The following is a 14,057-nucleotide window of genomic DNA, read 5'->3' as shown; positions in this document are numbered from 1 at the left end:
ATTAAAAATTAAGAAACTTAAATTAATAGTTTAAGAATAACTGTATTCTACTTCCAATTAAAATTAATTTCTATTTTTCATGTTCAACATGAACTTCAAAAACTTAAAAGCTAATTGACTTTCATCACCTAATAAATTAGGTTTTTTTTTTCTTACCTAAAAGAAAATATATAGAAGAATGATTAAAGTTATATCATAATTAGTATACCATTGATCATCACCGACTACTAATTTATGGTGCTTTTTAAAAAAGTTTTGTTTAAAATTAAAAAGTATAAAAAAAATTTTTAAAATATAAACCAACTTTAATTAAGAATAAAATAGAATCATGTTAATTTGATATTATGATAATAAATGACTAAATTTAATTCGTTATTAATATTATATTATAAAAAATTACATATAAAAAAATTAAATCACGAGTATCAATAACATCCAATGTAGGAAAAAATAAATAAATAAATAAAAGAACCCTGGTGATATTAAATATATATACAAGACAAGTTGGTAATCAGAGTTTGAGCCGACATTCATCCTATAATAAGATTGTTAAGAGCACTTACGGGGATTATCAGTACATTCTATCCTCAAAGGCTCTTAGGAAGAAACAGCTGATTCTACATCATCAGTTTTCATTTCCACTCTGAACGAGTGAGTGTGCAGACGCCGCGTAAAACTAGAAGTTGTGTCCAGAAAATAAAGAACAAATGACATCATTAAGCAGCACACAAACATGGGTATTGGCCCAAAGATCCATAGAAACAGAGGGAAGGACACATAAAAAGCACGCAATCCAAGTGACCAAAAGAAGCTTCCTCGATTCAAGTTTCTAGCAACATATTCAATGGAGTCCTTTTTGCGTACTGATGTAGGTACAGTAGCCAAGAAGCTAACATGAGCATAGTATCTGATTGACTGCACATTGCAAAGAAAGGCAACAAGGAAGCACAGCAGAATAGAGAAATACTTTATTGAAGAAACAATGGAACTCTTATTTCCATATACTAGCTTTGAGGTTGTGTTGCCAGAGTTTGATGTGCTACTCACAAACACACTGATCAATGAACTAAGAGTGATTGCTGTTGTTGCTAGAAGTGTAGATGCCATTATGCTGTTGCGTATTGTTTGAACTGCCAAGACACCATTCTTCAGGGAATCCTGGAAATTATAAAGTCAATATTGTTAAAATTGGAATTTGGATCAATACTAAATTCTAAATAAAATTTCAGGAACAAAGAAAAAATTGTTGTATGATGAACAATGAACCATTACTTTGCTCGAAGAAGAACAACAAGGAATGCTGCTTTAGTTAAACCAATGGAAGTTAAGCAGGAACTTCTTCAACCCATGGAATTGAACTGAATAAGTTGAAGTAACTTGAGGAGATCAAGAAGACGACATATAGAGCTCTATTGCAGAAAAAGTAGGATAGAAGGAAAGCAAATTGTGAATACCAAAACTGAATCCATGTACAGAAGTAATTTACAGTAATGACCCTTTACATAGACTTGAATGAATCAATTACAATCCAAGTGTAAGATAAGCTCAGTTCTCGACTTTTCTGAGTTCTCGACTTTTCTCAGCTCTTGACTTTTCGCCCATGAATGCTTTCTTTCTTTCTTTCCTTCTTTTTTTTCTTTTGATAAGCAAAGTATATTATTAATAGTTAAATTTCAAGAAAACTTAGCACATAAACATCCGTCTAACCCAAGCCAGAAAACCAACCCAAATACACCCAACCTAAGATGTATCATGCTTAGGTTATTTTAAAAAAAAAAAGAAAAGGTGGTACAAGAGATCAAGACGAAAACCAAACCAAAGAAACCAAAATAGGTCCAAGACCATAAATTTAAACCATGACTTAATATAAAAAAACTAAGCAAAGCAGTTACTAAAGGCAAAAGAAATAGAGGCACAAAGATCTTGTGAAATGCAGGCACAAGATCCGGAAGATAGGCAGCCCATGAATGCTTCTACTTCTTGATAATGATCAAACCATGTAATCACAAGCTAGGAAAGTTCTCTCACAGGACTCTGCACAAAAGAATCAACCTAAAAGGTTGAACTTGAGAGTTGTGTATAAGGACCTACAAATAAGTTTTAATAGCTCTAAAACAAAAAACACTGCCCTGCCTTACCTTATGTTGAAATTTAGTAATGAAAGGCGAGTGTCTAGGATATTCAAATTCTAGACCTTCTGGTGGGAGAAACTATAATATTGTGTCATGGAACTCAACCTTGAGGTTCATGATCATGCCAGCCAAAAAAGCAGCAGAGACAATGATAAAGCTCAACTCTTGCAATCTTTATCAGCTCCAAATTCTAGCAGAACTCCTTGAATCAAGAAAAGCTTCTATTCCAGCTAAGACCTCCATCAACAATTGTCATGAACACCAATGTCCATGGCTGGTGCCATGATCCACTTTGCAAACATATACTTGGTTGAAGTTCTCTTTTGCTTTGTCCATGAACAAATAGATGTTGCTCAATTCTTCAAAAATCTGGTCATGGACTCAGCCAATCACTATTCCTTAACATTGCCACGTGCCCTTAAGATACAATTGTTGATCTTCATATCCTCAAGATAATACAACCAATTTCTAAAATATGGCCACATCTCGAGATAAGTCAACTCTGTTACTTGCGTGGCCAGTCATATGGCCATCTGATATATATCCCTCTCTTATTCTTAGTAAACACTACCAATTACAGCACAAAAAGCACCATATAGGTTGGCAGTAGTGTAGAGGTCGCTCATTCCCTGCAGGGATCTGCCCCAAATCGGTAGGGAATCCACAGTTTGTCTCTATGAGATAGGGCATAGCCCCAAGCAGAGTGATCCCTGAACATGGGGACCCAAATGTGCAATGAGTAACCATAGGGATCCCCATGAGACATCGATGGACCCAAATATCACAGGGGAATAGGGATCCCTACAGGGACAAAGACGGGAAAATATTTCTCCCATTAGAGGGCAGGGACAAGGATGAGGAATTACTGTTGCCCCACCCTGTTGCCATTCCCAGCAACATTATGGACCATATATGAACTATCATGGGCAAACAAATCAGACACTCATACTTCAAAAGGGAAACAGAGCTTCATCTGCCACATATCAAATCAGCCGTCCACACTCCAAAACAAATCAAACAATGTGTTTTCTAGCTAATATTGAGATACTTGAGGTGCAAACAACTATAGAAGCAAAAAGAAATCCATTGTACCAAAGAAAGCTAAATCCAAATTTCCCAAGGCAAATTAAAAGCCTCTGCTTAATTTTATTAAGAATTGTAGGTTTAAAGTCTCTCATAATGATCTTACAAGTCCCGTTACAAGAAACTAAGACTTTTGAACCATAGTTTAAAATTAATATTTTCTGTTCAAGCAAAAGCAAAGTCCAAAGATATCTACAACAAAATTAGATCCAGGTACAAAGTTCCAATCTTTACCAATCCTAACTACAGTACCATGAACAATGTCTATACACAGCCAAATTAATATGCTTTAGGAAATAGTGCCTGCTGGGCGCCAAGCTGACACTTCAAAAAAAAAAAAAATTGTTTAGCTCCTGCATCACTATATTTCTGAAAACTGTAGGCTAGTAACTAACCATAAAATTATGTTTAATTTACACAGTTTTGGTTAGTTAATAAATTATTTTATTATTGAAAGATCATCTCTTGAACTCGATTACTTCATCACGTAAAATTCTTAAAATTCCCAACCAAATCCATAGTCTTCTTTCTTTAATAATAATAATCAATCACAAGGATTTTTCCCAATAAAAGAAATGTATTCTTTTTAGCTGAAACAAAAATCAACAACTAAAATAAATATACAAAATAGAACTTGAGAATACAGACATTGAATGCTAGTGGACAAGTAATGAGAGCAATCCAAGAATAGGAAGCCAAAAGTGCAAAGAATGTTTTGTACCATGAAGCGTTTCATATGTTAATCTTCAATAAACCCAGCTAGCTTCCTTGTTGTTAAGATGAAGTAGAGAAAGAAGTCCACAGCGAAAGTGATTCTCATTGTTTAATTAAAAAAAAAGTGATTCTCGAAATCAAAGAAGCACCCACAAGCAAACAGCATCCCTAATTAAAAAAGGCACAAGAAGATCTTGAAAAACAACACAAGCAATTGACACCAGCGCCCCCATCAAATTAATAATCAGAATAGAAAGGCAAAACAGTGAAATTAACAACAGAATCATAGGCATGTCTAACTAAAGTTAAAAGAAGAACAAAGACCAAAACGATTTTCATTTCCACCAAGTAGAATAACAGTAATAAGTATAAAGACTGATCTCAAATGATTCCTACAAGAAAAGTGTGTAGAGAAAAATGGAAGTTACAGTCATCATTGCATGGACCCATTGATGGCGGGATTCAGCATTGATGCCAATGACAGTGCGGCGAGGATATTTGAGAATGGTGAAAAGAAGCCAAGAGTGGTATATAGCCATCACCAACATGCCCATAGGTACCAGCACATAGTCTAGACTCTCCTCCTCCATCATCCTCTACTCCCTACGAGGGAAATGAATGAAATGAAGAAAGAAAGATTACAAGAATACTAAGAACAATGGTCGGGGTCCTCATACTCTGCTTTGTGCTTTCCCTTTCCTACTTTCTCTTTCCACTTTCTGACATGAAGCGTGGACGTTTCATCTACGATTAATTTTTGGAATAATTTTACAAATGGCTTATTGTTTAGATAAATTAATTAAGTATGTTTATATTATAAAATTTTATTTTAAATTACTTTTAATAATTTTTAATTAATATATATAAAAAAATAATTTTCTCAACGATTATTCAAACAACAAAACTAAATAGAATCACGTATGTATGGGTGAGCATTCAGTTCAAACTGAATCAAACCGAATTAAATTATGAAAATCGAATTATATATTTTAAAAATCAAATCAAATTGAAATTGATAAAAAATCAAATCGAACTGAATCCTTCTATTTTGATTCGGTTTGGTTTAGTTCAAACTGAACCCTCTATTTTGGTTCGGTTCGGTTCGATTCAAATCGATCGGTTTTGATTTTTTATTATTTTTTAATTTAGACTTGATTTTCAAGTTATTTGATTTAATTTTGACTTTAGTTTAAACCAAAATTCAATAATTTATATGTATATAATTAAATATAATTCATAAATTTCTCATAAAAATATATCAATTCAAAAATCAATTCAGTTTGATTTAATTCGATTTGAATATATAAAATTATTATTTAATTAAATTTAATTTAATTAATTTTTTCCCTTCAAAATTAAATCGAATCAAAATAAATAAAATTTTTATAATATAAAACCGAACAGATTAAAATTTAAAATTAAATTAATTAAATCAAATCGATTCAATTTAATTTTTTCATTTGAATCAAAATCTGGTCATCCATATAACGGAAATTGCATTAAAGAAAATCAACTGATTACGCCATTGCTTGCAACACAAGCGACATAATTAGGAAGGTATTCTAATCAGATGACTTCATCTGCCATTGATGACGCACCTCTGACTAAAAAATGAGCCAGTTGATGGGGGGAAATGTAATTTTAAAAACATTATCACTCTCAACATTCTAAAATAATATACCGATATATATATAAATAAAAAAAAAAAAAAAAAAAAAAAAGAAAAGAGGGCTACATTCATTTATTCTCTTTTTTTCTCAAATCACCATAAATATTTTCTGTTTTGAAAAAAATTATTTTCATAAATTATTTTATTACTTGCAGAACAATTTAGAAACTGCTATATTTTTCCTAGAGGTCTATTAGCTTCCAAGGGATGCTCCTTGAATAACGTTCTCCGTAATCAAACTGAAAGTCCAACATTGTGCAACAAGAAATGTAAATAGAATAAGCTTTCCGATATCAAATATTACGAGAAATGGGAGATTGATTTGCAAATTCAAGATTTATTAATTATAGGATGTCAACGTTACAAAAGTAGGGAAAAAAAAATTTTTCTCTTTTTCATTTGGTTCTCATAAAAAAACTGCACAAGCACAAGACTGGCTCCAGCTGATGCTTAACATCCCTTTATGTGCTTTTGCCACTAGCTTTACCTAAAGAAGTGAAGTTCAACCTGCGAGCCAAAAACAAGATATATCCAGATGCCTTGAAAAAAAAAAAAAAAAAAAGAAGAGCGTAAAAAGCAGTTGAGATCAAAACACGTTGTCTAACATTTAATTGTAACATAATGTTGATTGCTCTTTTCAGTAGTATTGCAACGTAAATTACCTTATATGCGGCTTCTTCTGTGCCACAGGTGCAGTAAAACAGAACCCATTAGATAATGGTGCCATAAGCTCAGCAGGCTTTAAAACAAGAGACAAGGTTAGCTGAAACTAGAGCGATATGACAAAAAAAAAAAAGCAATTTAAATGGGAGAAGATACTAAAGACGAATCAGAAACTATATAAAGGTCAATCTATCAATGTTAAGCGAGGATTTTGAATCTAGCAGTATCTAAAGAGAAGCAACTCAACTTTAAAGCAAAACAAATTTCTATCAAGTTTTTTTAACTTTTATTTTAAACTATTAAAATCTATCCAATCTAATGTCCATGTGCACTCATAAAAAGGTTAATATGAAAACACATCATCATACATCATTAGCATATCATAATCAAAATCTTTAAATTAACATAAAATTAAAATAAATAGATAATATTTTATAAAAAAAATTTTCTATCCAGTCCTAAAAAGATCCTTCATCATCAATAGCAGGCACCACCCATGTGTGCAAGTAGTATACTGACAGTCTTATCTCAAAAACAGTATGAAATGTTTTTCCATCACCCAGGCCAAAAAAAAAAAATTTATCTTCATCCTCAAACCTAATGGCAGGATCTTAAGTGCATTTTTTAATCGCATGAAAAAAACAGGAAAAGTGCAACATAATAGAAGAGATATGGTACACAAGTAAATGCAAGCTACGCAACCAGCCAGAAATTAAAAAAATAAATAAATAAAATAAAATAAAATAAAAATGCAAATCTGATATAGGAGCGTAGTAAAGCAACAATCTAGTACTTCTAGACAGCAGAAAATACCTCAAGCTCCTCCAAGCCGCCACTTGGACATAACGAAGCAAATAGATCAGCTCCATTGCTGGATATATGTGATGGCATTACAGCTACATTTGCCAATGATGTTGCTGTCATATTTGCTGATGTAGATTCCACTGAGATGTCTTTTTTATTACCCCTTGAATCTTTGATCTGATTTCTATATTCAAAATCATCTTCAAGCTCATCAAGTTCTTGTGTTAAACTTTGGCTATTAATGTAAGGACCAGACATTATTTTCTCAATTGCCAGCTTCTCAGCCTCCTTAGAGAAAGGGGCATCATTGGTGGCAAACAAATCTTTACTTTGTGCATTAAGCTCCCCATCTTGAGCAAGATTCCCTGATAAGCCTTTTGAATTGTTTACACCATCTGTTCTATTACTCTCCAATTTTTCTTCCATTGGCTCCCCATTTGCACTCACAAAGCCACTCCCTACAGAGACATTTCCAACAGAAGGGCTTCCCTCATTAACTTCCCCACTGAAAGAAACACCAGCAGAGGAGTTGGCACTTTTCATGGTATTTGCTACATTATCATCAATTCGCCTTCTCTTCCTTCCATCATCCAAGCCATCTGAAACTCCTTTAGCTTCAGATGACTTTTCAGCTGAACTTCGCCTGCTATCCCAAGTTGCTTTTGACGGACGAGATGGACGAATGCCACCAGGAAAAACAAAGCTAGGTATGTTCCTCCGTTTTACATGGGTTACATGGATCTCCATTCCAAGCTTCCATAAGGTATACAAGTTGACAGAGTGTTTAAATTCCTCAACAGTTAACCTTATATCAAACTGTTCACCTTCATTTACAGGAACCCCTTGTTTACGTTGCAAACCCATAAAGTAAGAACAACGTAGAGGTCTAGATTTGTCTGTAAATTCTCCCGGATGCGGATGGCACTGAAGCATATTGTAAGTGTGCCTCTCAATCTATGTTAGAAATAAACAGCTGGAATGAGTGTCACAATACATTAAAGACAGAAAATTTTCTTTATGGGAATAGAGCACACACATTAGAGAGCTGAAAATAAAAAACTTTTTTTTTAGGGGAGGGGGGAGGAGGAAAAGAAACTTCACCTTCAATGTAAGCTGACGGAGACGCGATTCAACCCACCCTTTCCAGTTTCTTAAATCATCTTCATTTTCTGCATTGATGTCTATTTGTAGGTAATTCTTGTATGCGTCAAAGAAGGAAAAAGGCTCAAAAAGGGTACCCCAATCAGCCTTGTGTGCCTCCATAGCCTGCAAGCACCAGAAACCATGAAATCCACCATTGTCCTCTTTCACAAATTTCCAAAAATAAATAGATAAACTAAAAGGTTCACTTATCTACTTTCTTCACCATTGGAACAAAGAAAGAAGAAGGTAAAATTTTTCTTCAAACTGTATTTCCATGTTTATGTACTTTGAATGGGAAAAGCAAGATATCTCACAAATCAAAAAATCATACCTCACAAATCTCATTCCCCCTCTGAAATTCTTCTGTCATTATGCACAAAGTGCTTGATGACACATTGTAGCTAGAATTCATGCAAGGATATGCAGGAGTAATAATAGGCATCAAATGAAACCTGTCCTTCGGATTTCTTCTAGGATCCCAAACCGGGAGACCAAGAGAACCTTCTTCAATGGCACAAATCATCACTGGATTTGGCCAACGCCACTGAGTGTATACCCTGAAGAACCGAGATACTAACATATTGGGCAATGCATTGGGATATAACTGGCATATACGAGCAACAAGTAATGCCCAATTTATACCGCCAAGAAACCCTGCAACCTGAACATGAGAAACAGGCAAACAATTTGATAAACATTAAACAGGATGGTAACAAATAGCAAAACAATCAACTTCAGAACAAAGAACAATACATTTGAATAAACACCACGGCGTTTTGCCCAAAACCTCATGCATCGCAAGGTTGTTCGGAAATTCTGCACTTAAGGAAAAGAAACAGTTTGAAACAATGAATGTGATAGCAACAAATCAAACTGGAAAAAGAAAAAAAAAGTTTAAAATACAAAGCAATGTCAAAACCTTAATATTTGGCACCAAGCGCAAAATCTGATCAGTAACTCTGCAACCATTAAGACTGCGGACAGTTTGTTCATCAGCGTTTTGTAGTATTGAGTCCTGTGAAATATCTAAATCCTGTGAAAAAATAATAATGTTAAAAAAAATCCAAATCGTTAAAATTTACAAAATAAAACAAAAATAAATAAGAATATAACGAGACGCATATGAGCATGATATCAAACAAATAAATAGAGAAAATAGGGTCTTGAAACTTGAAAGGAATGATCATCCCAATGAAGCATGTAAAACCTTTATGCTTTAAACTCAAAATATCCCATTACACATATTCCTCAACAACCAAGGAAAGAAGCACCTATCCACATACTCTCATAAAGCACAGAACTTGCTACCAGCCTACCACTAACTCTTTTTCTCCTCTCTTTTTTCTGTTATTCCAAGTAAGAATACTTGATGTATTATGGTAAGAATACTTGATGTATTATGGAAAATAAAAAAAAGCTCCATAACTTATGCATGTATTATGGAAGACACAAAAACAGTAGGTCAAGCGTGCCATTGGTGTCATAATAATAAGACTAGAATTAATTGACTAAGAAAATAAAGCACATCCAATAAAGAAAAAGAGGACATTTTCAACAAAACAAAGATGACAAGTTAAACCAACACTTACTTCAGGAATCACCCAAAGGGACAGCTTTGCATAAAGAAGATCTATAGAAACACCCTTAAACTTGAATTGCATTACTGGAACATGCGCATCAGGCACAGGATGCAACTCTGTCACTTCAGGCATCTCTGAAAGCATTCTATATAGCTCACCAAAAAAATCTTCCTGCAACCAACATAGAAACATTGTTTAATTCACTAAGCATCATCAAAGCTGAAATTAAAATTCGATGCACCATAAAGAGGCAGGAGCTGATCGCACTTCTCGTGTTGCATGTCTAGGTCCCACACAAAGCGTGTCAATATCTGCACCAGGGCCATGCACCTAAAAAAATAATAAAATAAAATAAAATAAGAGAGAAATATTTGAATAGATACTCGAAAAAATCAGTAAGCACAGCAGCAGATATTTCAAAACACTAATCTGAGTGCACACCAGAATCAATTAGAAATTAAATCCTTTCTTTTCTTAAAATTTTTATTAGACAGCATAACAACTTTTTTCCCTATTACAATATACTGCTAACAAAAATTTATGATTTAGATGGACAGTTTTTTTTTTTCTAACCCCTCCTAGATCTTGATATGCGTGATGAATGATTCCTAACCACACTACTATTTTTTGTAATTTGCATATAATATTCAAAATTGTATTCAGATAAATTTATATTTATATATCTGGTAAATCATAAATGGCAAATTAGTTGCTTAGAAACCAGCAATCCAGCATATTAACTAGGAAAACATTTGGTAAGCCCTCAAACTTCACACACGCCTTCTAGTATCAGGTAGATGAAAGATTAATGAAAATGCAAAGTGGCTTTAGACCACCAATGGGTAGTCATAGCTAAGGGAAAAGCAAAGACAACATGAGTTAACAGCTTGAAGCTACTAAACTATCACTCTTTAAACTCTTTCTGCCATCTTAATATGTTACACAATACTGGCAGAAGCATTCAGCACAATATATATATATATAAGCCAATGGGGAGAAAGTGGGAGAAAAGGAAGTTAAAAAAACCCTGCTAGTAGAATTTATAGAATTGCATAAGATCTTCCTTTTTCTTCTTTTCTGAGAAGTAGGCAAAGGACCTTTCCCCTGTATTATCAAGTCTCTCTCTCTCTCTCTCTCTCTCTCTCTCTCTCTCTCTCTCTCTCTCTCTCTATGTCAATTTGTGATTATTATTTTGTAGTTCTTCATTTCTAAAGCAGATATCTATAGAAATTTCTTCCACTGCTTTCTTTTCCACCCCTTCTCCTTTCAAATCTTTTTTTTTTTTTTATTGGGTTCATCTTCTTTAACAATAGATAACATAGTTGCTACTTGCTAGCTTCTTAGACCAAAATCAAGCTTCTTTCATCAATTCATAGATAGACTGCCACCTCACCTCAAAACCAACAAATACTTTGATCCCCTACCAAAATTTAATAACATGAGGGAAAAAAATAATAATGTTTACAACTCCACTCAACCAGAACATCTCCCATTATCCCGCCATTTCCTAGTCAACCTCTTCATAGAAAAAATAAGAAAAAAAAAATAAAAGAAAGACAATGACAGCAAAGACGCTTCCGGTTAAAGGACCAATCTTGTAATTTATGATCTAGGAGGATAACCCAATGTGCAGTTAAAATTTTCACACTCCAAAAGCTCAACCAAAAATTTCAAAGGTGCTTGGTTAGCATTAACATTGGCACGGTAGCTTTACATACTGTTACCGCGAATCCAGCTAACAATCCAATGCACAGTCCCTAAATATGATATCAATCTCTTGCATATTTTGTTGCTTTTTACCTTTCAAAAAACAAGGATCTTCTAAATGATTGAATTACACACATACCAAAAATATACCAAATGGAACTTCACGTTCTTATTGGCTTGAAAATGGAAGAAGGTGAAAATAAAAATAAAAAAAAAAGAATATCCTTAAAAATACAAAACCAGCTGACACCGAGAACAGAGTTAATTTAACCCATCCACATGGCCATACAAACAAGCGTGAAATAAATCAGCTGGCTCAAGGTAGAGCATCAAGTGACAGCATGCCTATCTTTCTCCCCCTCAATTTCCAAGCTACAAAGCATGTATGAAAAAAATGACAATTGCAAACAACTCTTGACAATGGAAAGATAAGATTAGACACATACCCCTAGCCGATAAGAACCAAAGGTGAAAATCTTAGCATTTGCTTCTTGTACTAGTTGCTCATTCAACCCTTTTGCACGGCTAATTGCTTTGACCCAATTTTTCACTATCTGTTCCATTTTATATCATCAATACAATAAATATTTTTAAGCAACAGAGAGAAATTAAGAATTGCACTACTAAATTCCCAAGACATTATAGTAAGCTTCAAAAAATAGAGAACAATCATTCTACAAGCCAGTAACAAAATCTATATTTTTACATTATATATAATGCCAAGGAAATAAATTTCAACCTGGTCTAGTCTCCCAAGAACTTCCTCTCTGCTCACAGCCTCCTCCTGACTCTCATACAGTCCCACATCTCGCAAAAACTGGACATGCCCACATATACTCAAATTCAGCATTTATAGAACCACTACTTTGACAAGATCAGAATAAGGAAAGAAGAATAAACAAAGCCACAGGTGAACCTTTTCAAGTTCGTGGGTTTTTATCTCATCGTACTCTGTTGGTCCACCCAAGGAAATGGGCTCCGTAATGCCTAGCCGTTGTTGCTGCTGCCCATTATTTCGGGTGCTTAATCCTGGGCTCCCCATTTGTAATTCCTTTCACAAATTTTTATTATTTTGTTGTTTTTCTTAATGGTAATTCTCCTTTTTTTTTCACTTCTCTCTCCTTGTCTGAGTTTTGAATATGGGGATATCAGGCACAATATTTATTGATGATGCCTTAAACAAACATTTAAATAGAAAAAAAAAAAAGCAAATAAAATAGAAAAGGGGAAAAAACTAAGAATGGAGAAATAATCGTTGATTGTACAGTATTGGACGAAGAGAGCTACAATGAAATGGGACCATAACACAAGCAACCCCGAAACTTGTAGAAACGAAAATCCAAAATCAAAGAAACAAAACCCTAAATTCAATTGTACAATATAAATAATATAAGTATAAGAACAGAATACAACAGAATTTAGGGCTTCTGAAAAGGGGAAGAAAACCCTAATCCTAATTTAATTGAAAAACAAAGCTCAAATATGCACGGATCATGTGGTGAAACGAGCACCTCCACTTTAATTAGAATTACGTTCCTGCTCTGGTTAAAAATCTCCGACCGTGGCGATCAATTAAGCCACAAAGCTTCAAAAGGAACCTGAAAACGATCATCACTATAAAATTATACACCTACACATAAGAAAGACACACAAAGGGAAAGCGAGAGAGAGAGAGAGAGAGAGAGAGAGAGCACTTACTCGAGAGAAGGAGACACCAGGAGAGAAATAGCGCGTCTGAGTCGATGCTTGATAATGATAAAAAGAGAGTGGAAGCGGAAAGTTTCGTTTATTTTCGTTCCGTTCCTTCCAAACAGATATGTATCTCTCGGGCGGTGAATAATAATAATAATAATAATAATAATAATAATTATTATTATTATTATTATTATTATTATTATTATTATTATTATTAAATTTATTTTTTATTTTATTTTAGTTTGTACTTTATTGTTTCAATCGAAACAGATAAAGCTGTTAACCAAAATATTAGATTTTATTAATCTATAATTTATAATATATAAATTTACATATGAGAAACACTGAGTTTATTAAAAATATTTTTTATTTTTTAAATTAATTATAATTATTTTTTAATTATTTAAATTAATTTAAAATTTATATAAATTTAAAATTTTTTATTTTTTATTGATACAAATTTAAAATTTTTAATTTTTTTATATTTAAATATAAAATTTTATAAAAAATAATTAATTAAAATAAAAAATTAATAAGTAAAAGTAAAAGACATTATTAACCTAAAATTTATAATAGTTATAAAAATTTATCTATGTTACATTTAACGTAGTGTATTCGTTGCTAATATATTTAATAATAAAAATTATTTAGACAAAGTCATTGTTAATATGTTTAAATGATGCCTTATTCATTACTAGTGAAAGACAATTTTATGTAAATTCGTCACTATAATTTTTAGCCATAAATCTATAAATAATTTTAATTTTTAATATTATTATAATTAATAAATTAAAATTTTAATATTATTTTAATAATAATTATACTTATATTAAAAATCTTATTATAATTTTATATTCTTAATTTTAT

At 32.8% G+C, this 14,057-nt stretch overlaps 2 protein-coding genes across 4 annotated transcripts; both read right to left on the bottom strand.

Moving 5' to 3' along the window:
• Nucleotides 1-451: 451 nt before the first annotated feature.
• On the bottom strand, nucleotides 452-4,631 carry LOC110633801 (uncharacterized). The gene is made up of 2 exons (XM_021782570.2): nucleotides 4,358-4,631; nucleotides 452-1,158 (listed from the first exon to the last, which is right to left on the bottom strand). The coding sequence occupies exons 1-2, from the start codon at nucleotides 4,520-4,522 to the stop codon at nucleotides 598-600; spliced, it is 726 nt and encodes a 241-aa protein (XP_021638262.1). The 5' UTR covers nucleotides 4,523-4,631; the 3' UTR covers nucleotides 452-597.
• A 1,284-nt stretch (nucleotides 4,632-5,915) lies between these two features.
• Nucleotides 5,916-13,343, bottom strand: LOC110633830 (nuclear poly(A) polymerase 1). Of its 3 annotated transcripts, none has more exons than XM_021782609.2 (13): nucleotides 13,194-13,343; nucleotides 12,412-13,093; nucleotides 12,235-12,312; nucleotides 11,942-12,049; nucleotides 10,056-10,118; nucleotides 9,798-9,959; nucleotides 9,128-9,241; nucleotides 8,962-9,024; nucleotides 8,540-8,869; nucleotides 8,167-8,331; nucleotides 7,075-8,019; nucleotides 6,261-6,337; nucleotides 5,916-6,137 (listed from the first exon to the last, which is right to left on the bottom strand). In XM_021782609.2, the coding sequence occupies exons 2-13, from the start codon at nucleotides 12,535-12,537 to the stop codon at nucleotides 6,101-6,103; spliced, it is 2,268 nt and encodes a 755-aa protein (XP_021638301.2). In that variant the 5' UTR covers nucleotides 12,538-13,093; nucleotides 13,194-13,343; the 3' UTR covers nucleotides 5,916-6,100. The 3 variants fall into 3 exon arrangements, with proteins under 3 accessions (XP_021638301.2, XP_021638300.2, XP_021638303.2); XM_021782608.2 differs by having other exon boundaries at nucleotides 5,916-6,105; XM_021782611.2 differs by lacking the exon at nucleotides 11,942-12,049 and having other exon boundaries at nucleotides 5,916-6,105.
• Nucleotides 13,344-14,057: the final 714 nt, after the last annotated feature.

Source organism: Hevea brasiliensis, chromosome 2 (genome assembly GCF_030052815.1).
Source record: "Hevea brasiliensis isolate MT/VB/25A 57/8 chromosome 2, ASM3005281v1, whole genome shotgun sequence".
Taxonomy (NCBI): Eukaryota; Viridiplantae; Streptophyta; class Magnoliopsida; order Malpighiales; family Euphorbiaceae; genus Hevea; species Hevea brasiliensis.
The sequence above is the reverse complement of the archived record's forward strand: the minus strand, read 5'-3'. Positions and strand labels throughout refer to the sequence as shown.

Bases quoted from the DNA above. Each gene is read 5' to 3' on its own strand.
- LOC110633830 (XM_021782608.2), bottom strand. From the start codon at position 12,537: ATGGGGAGCCCAGGATTAAGCACCCGAAATAATGGGCAGCAGCAACAA. The intron at 8,332-8,539 runs GTATGATTTTTT...TGGTGCTTGCAG, and splicing joins GGGGGAATGAGATTTGTGAG to GCTATGGAGGCACACAAGGC. The intron at 6,106-6,260 runs GTAATTTACGTT...TTTGGCTCGCAG, and splicing joins CAGAAGAAGCCGCATATAAG to GTTGAACTTCACTTCTTTAG.
- LOC110633801 (XM_021782570.2), bottom strand. From the start codon at position 4,522: ATGATGGAGGAGGAGAGTCTAGACTATGTGCTGGTACCTATGGGCATG. The intron at 1,159-4,357 runs GTAACTTCCATT...TATAATTTCCAG, and splicing joins GGGTCCATGCAATGATGACT to GATTCCCTGAAGAATGGTGT.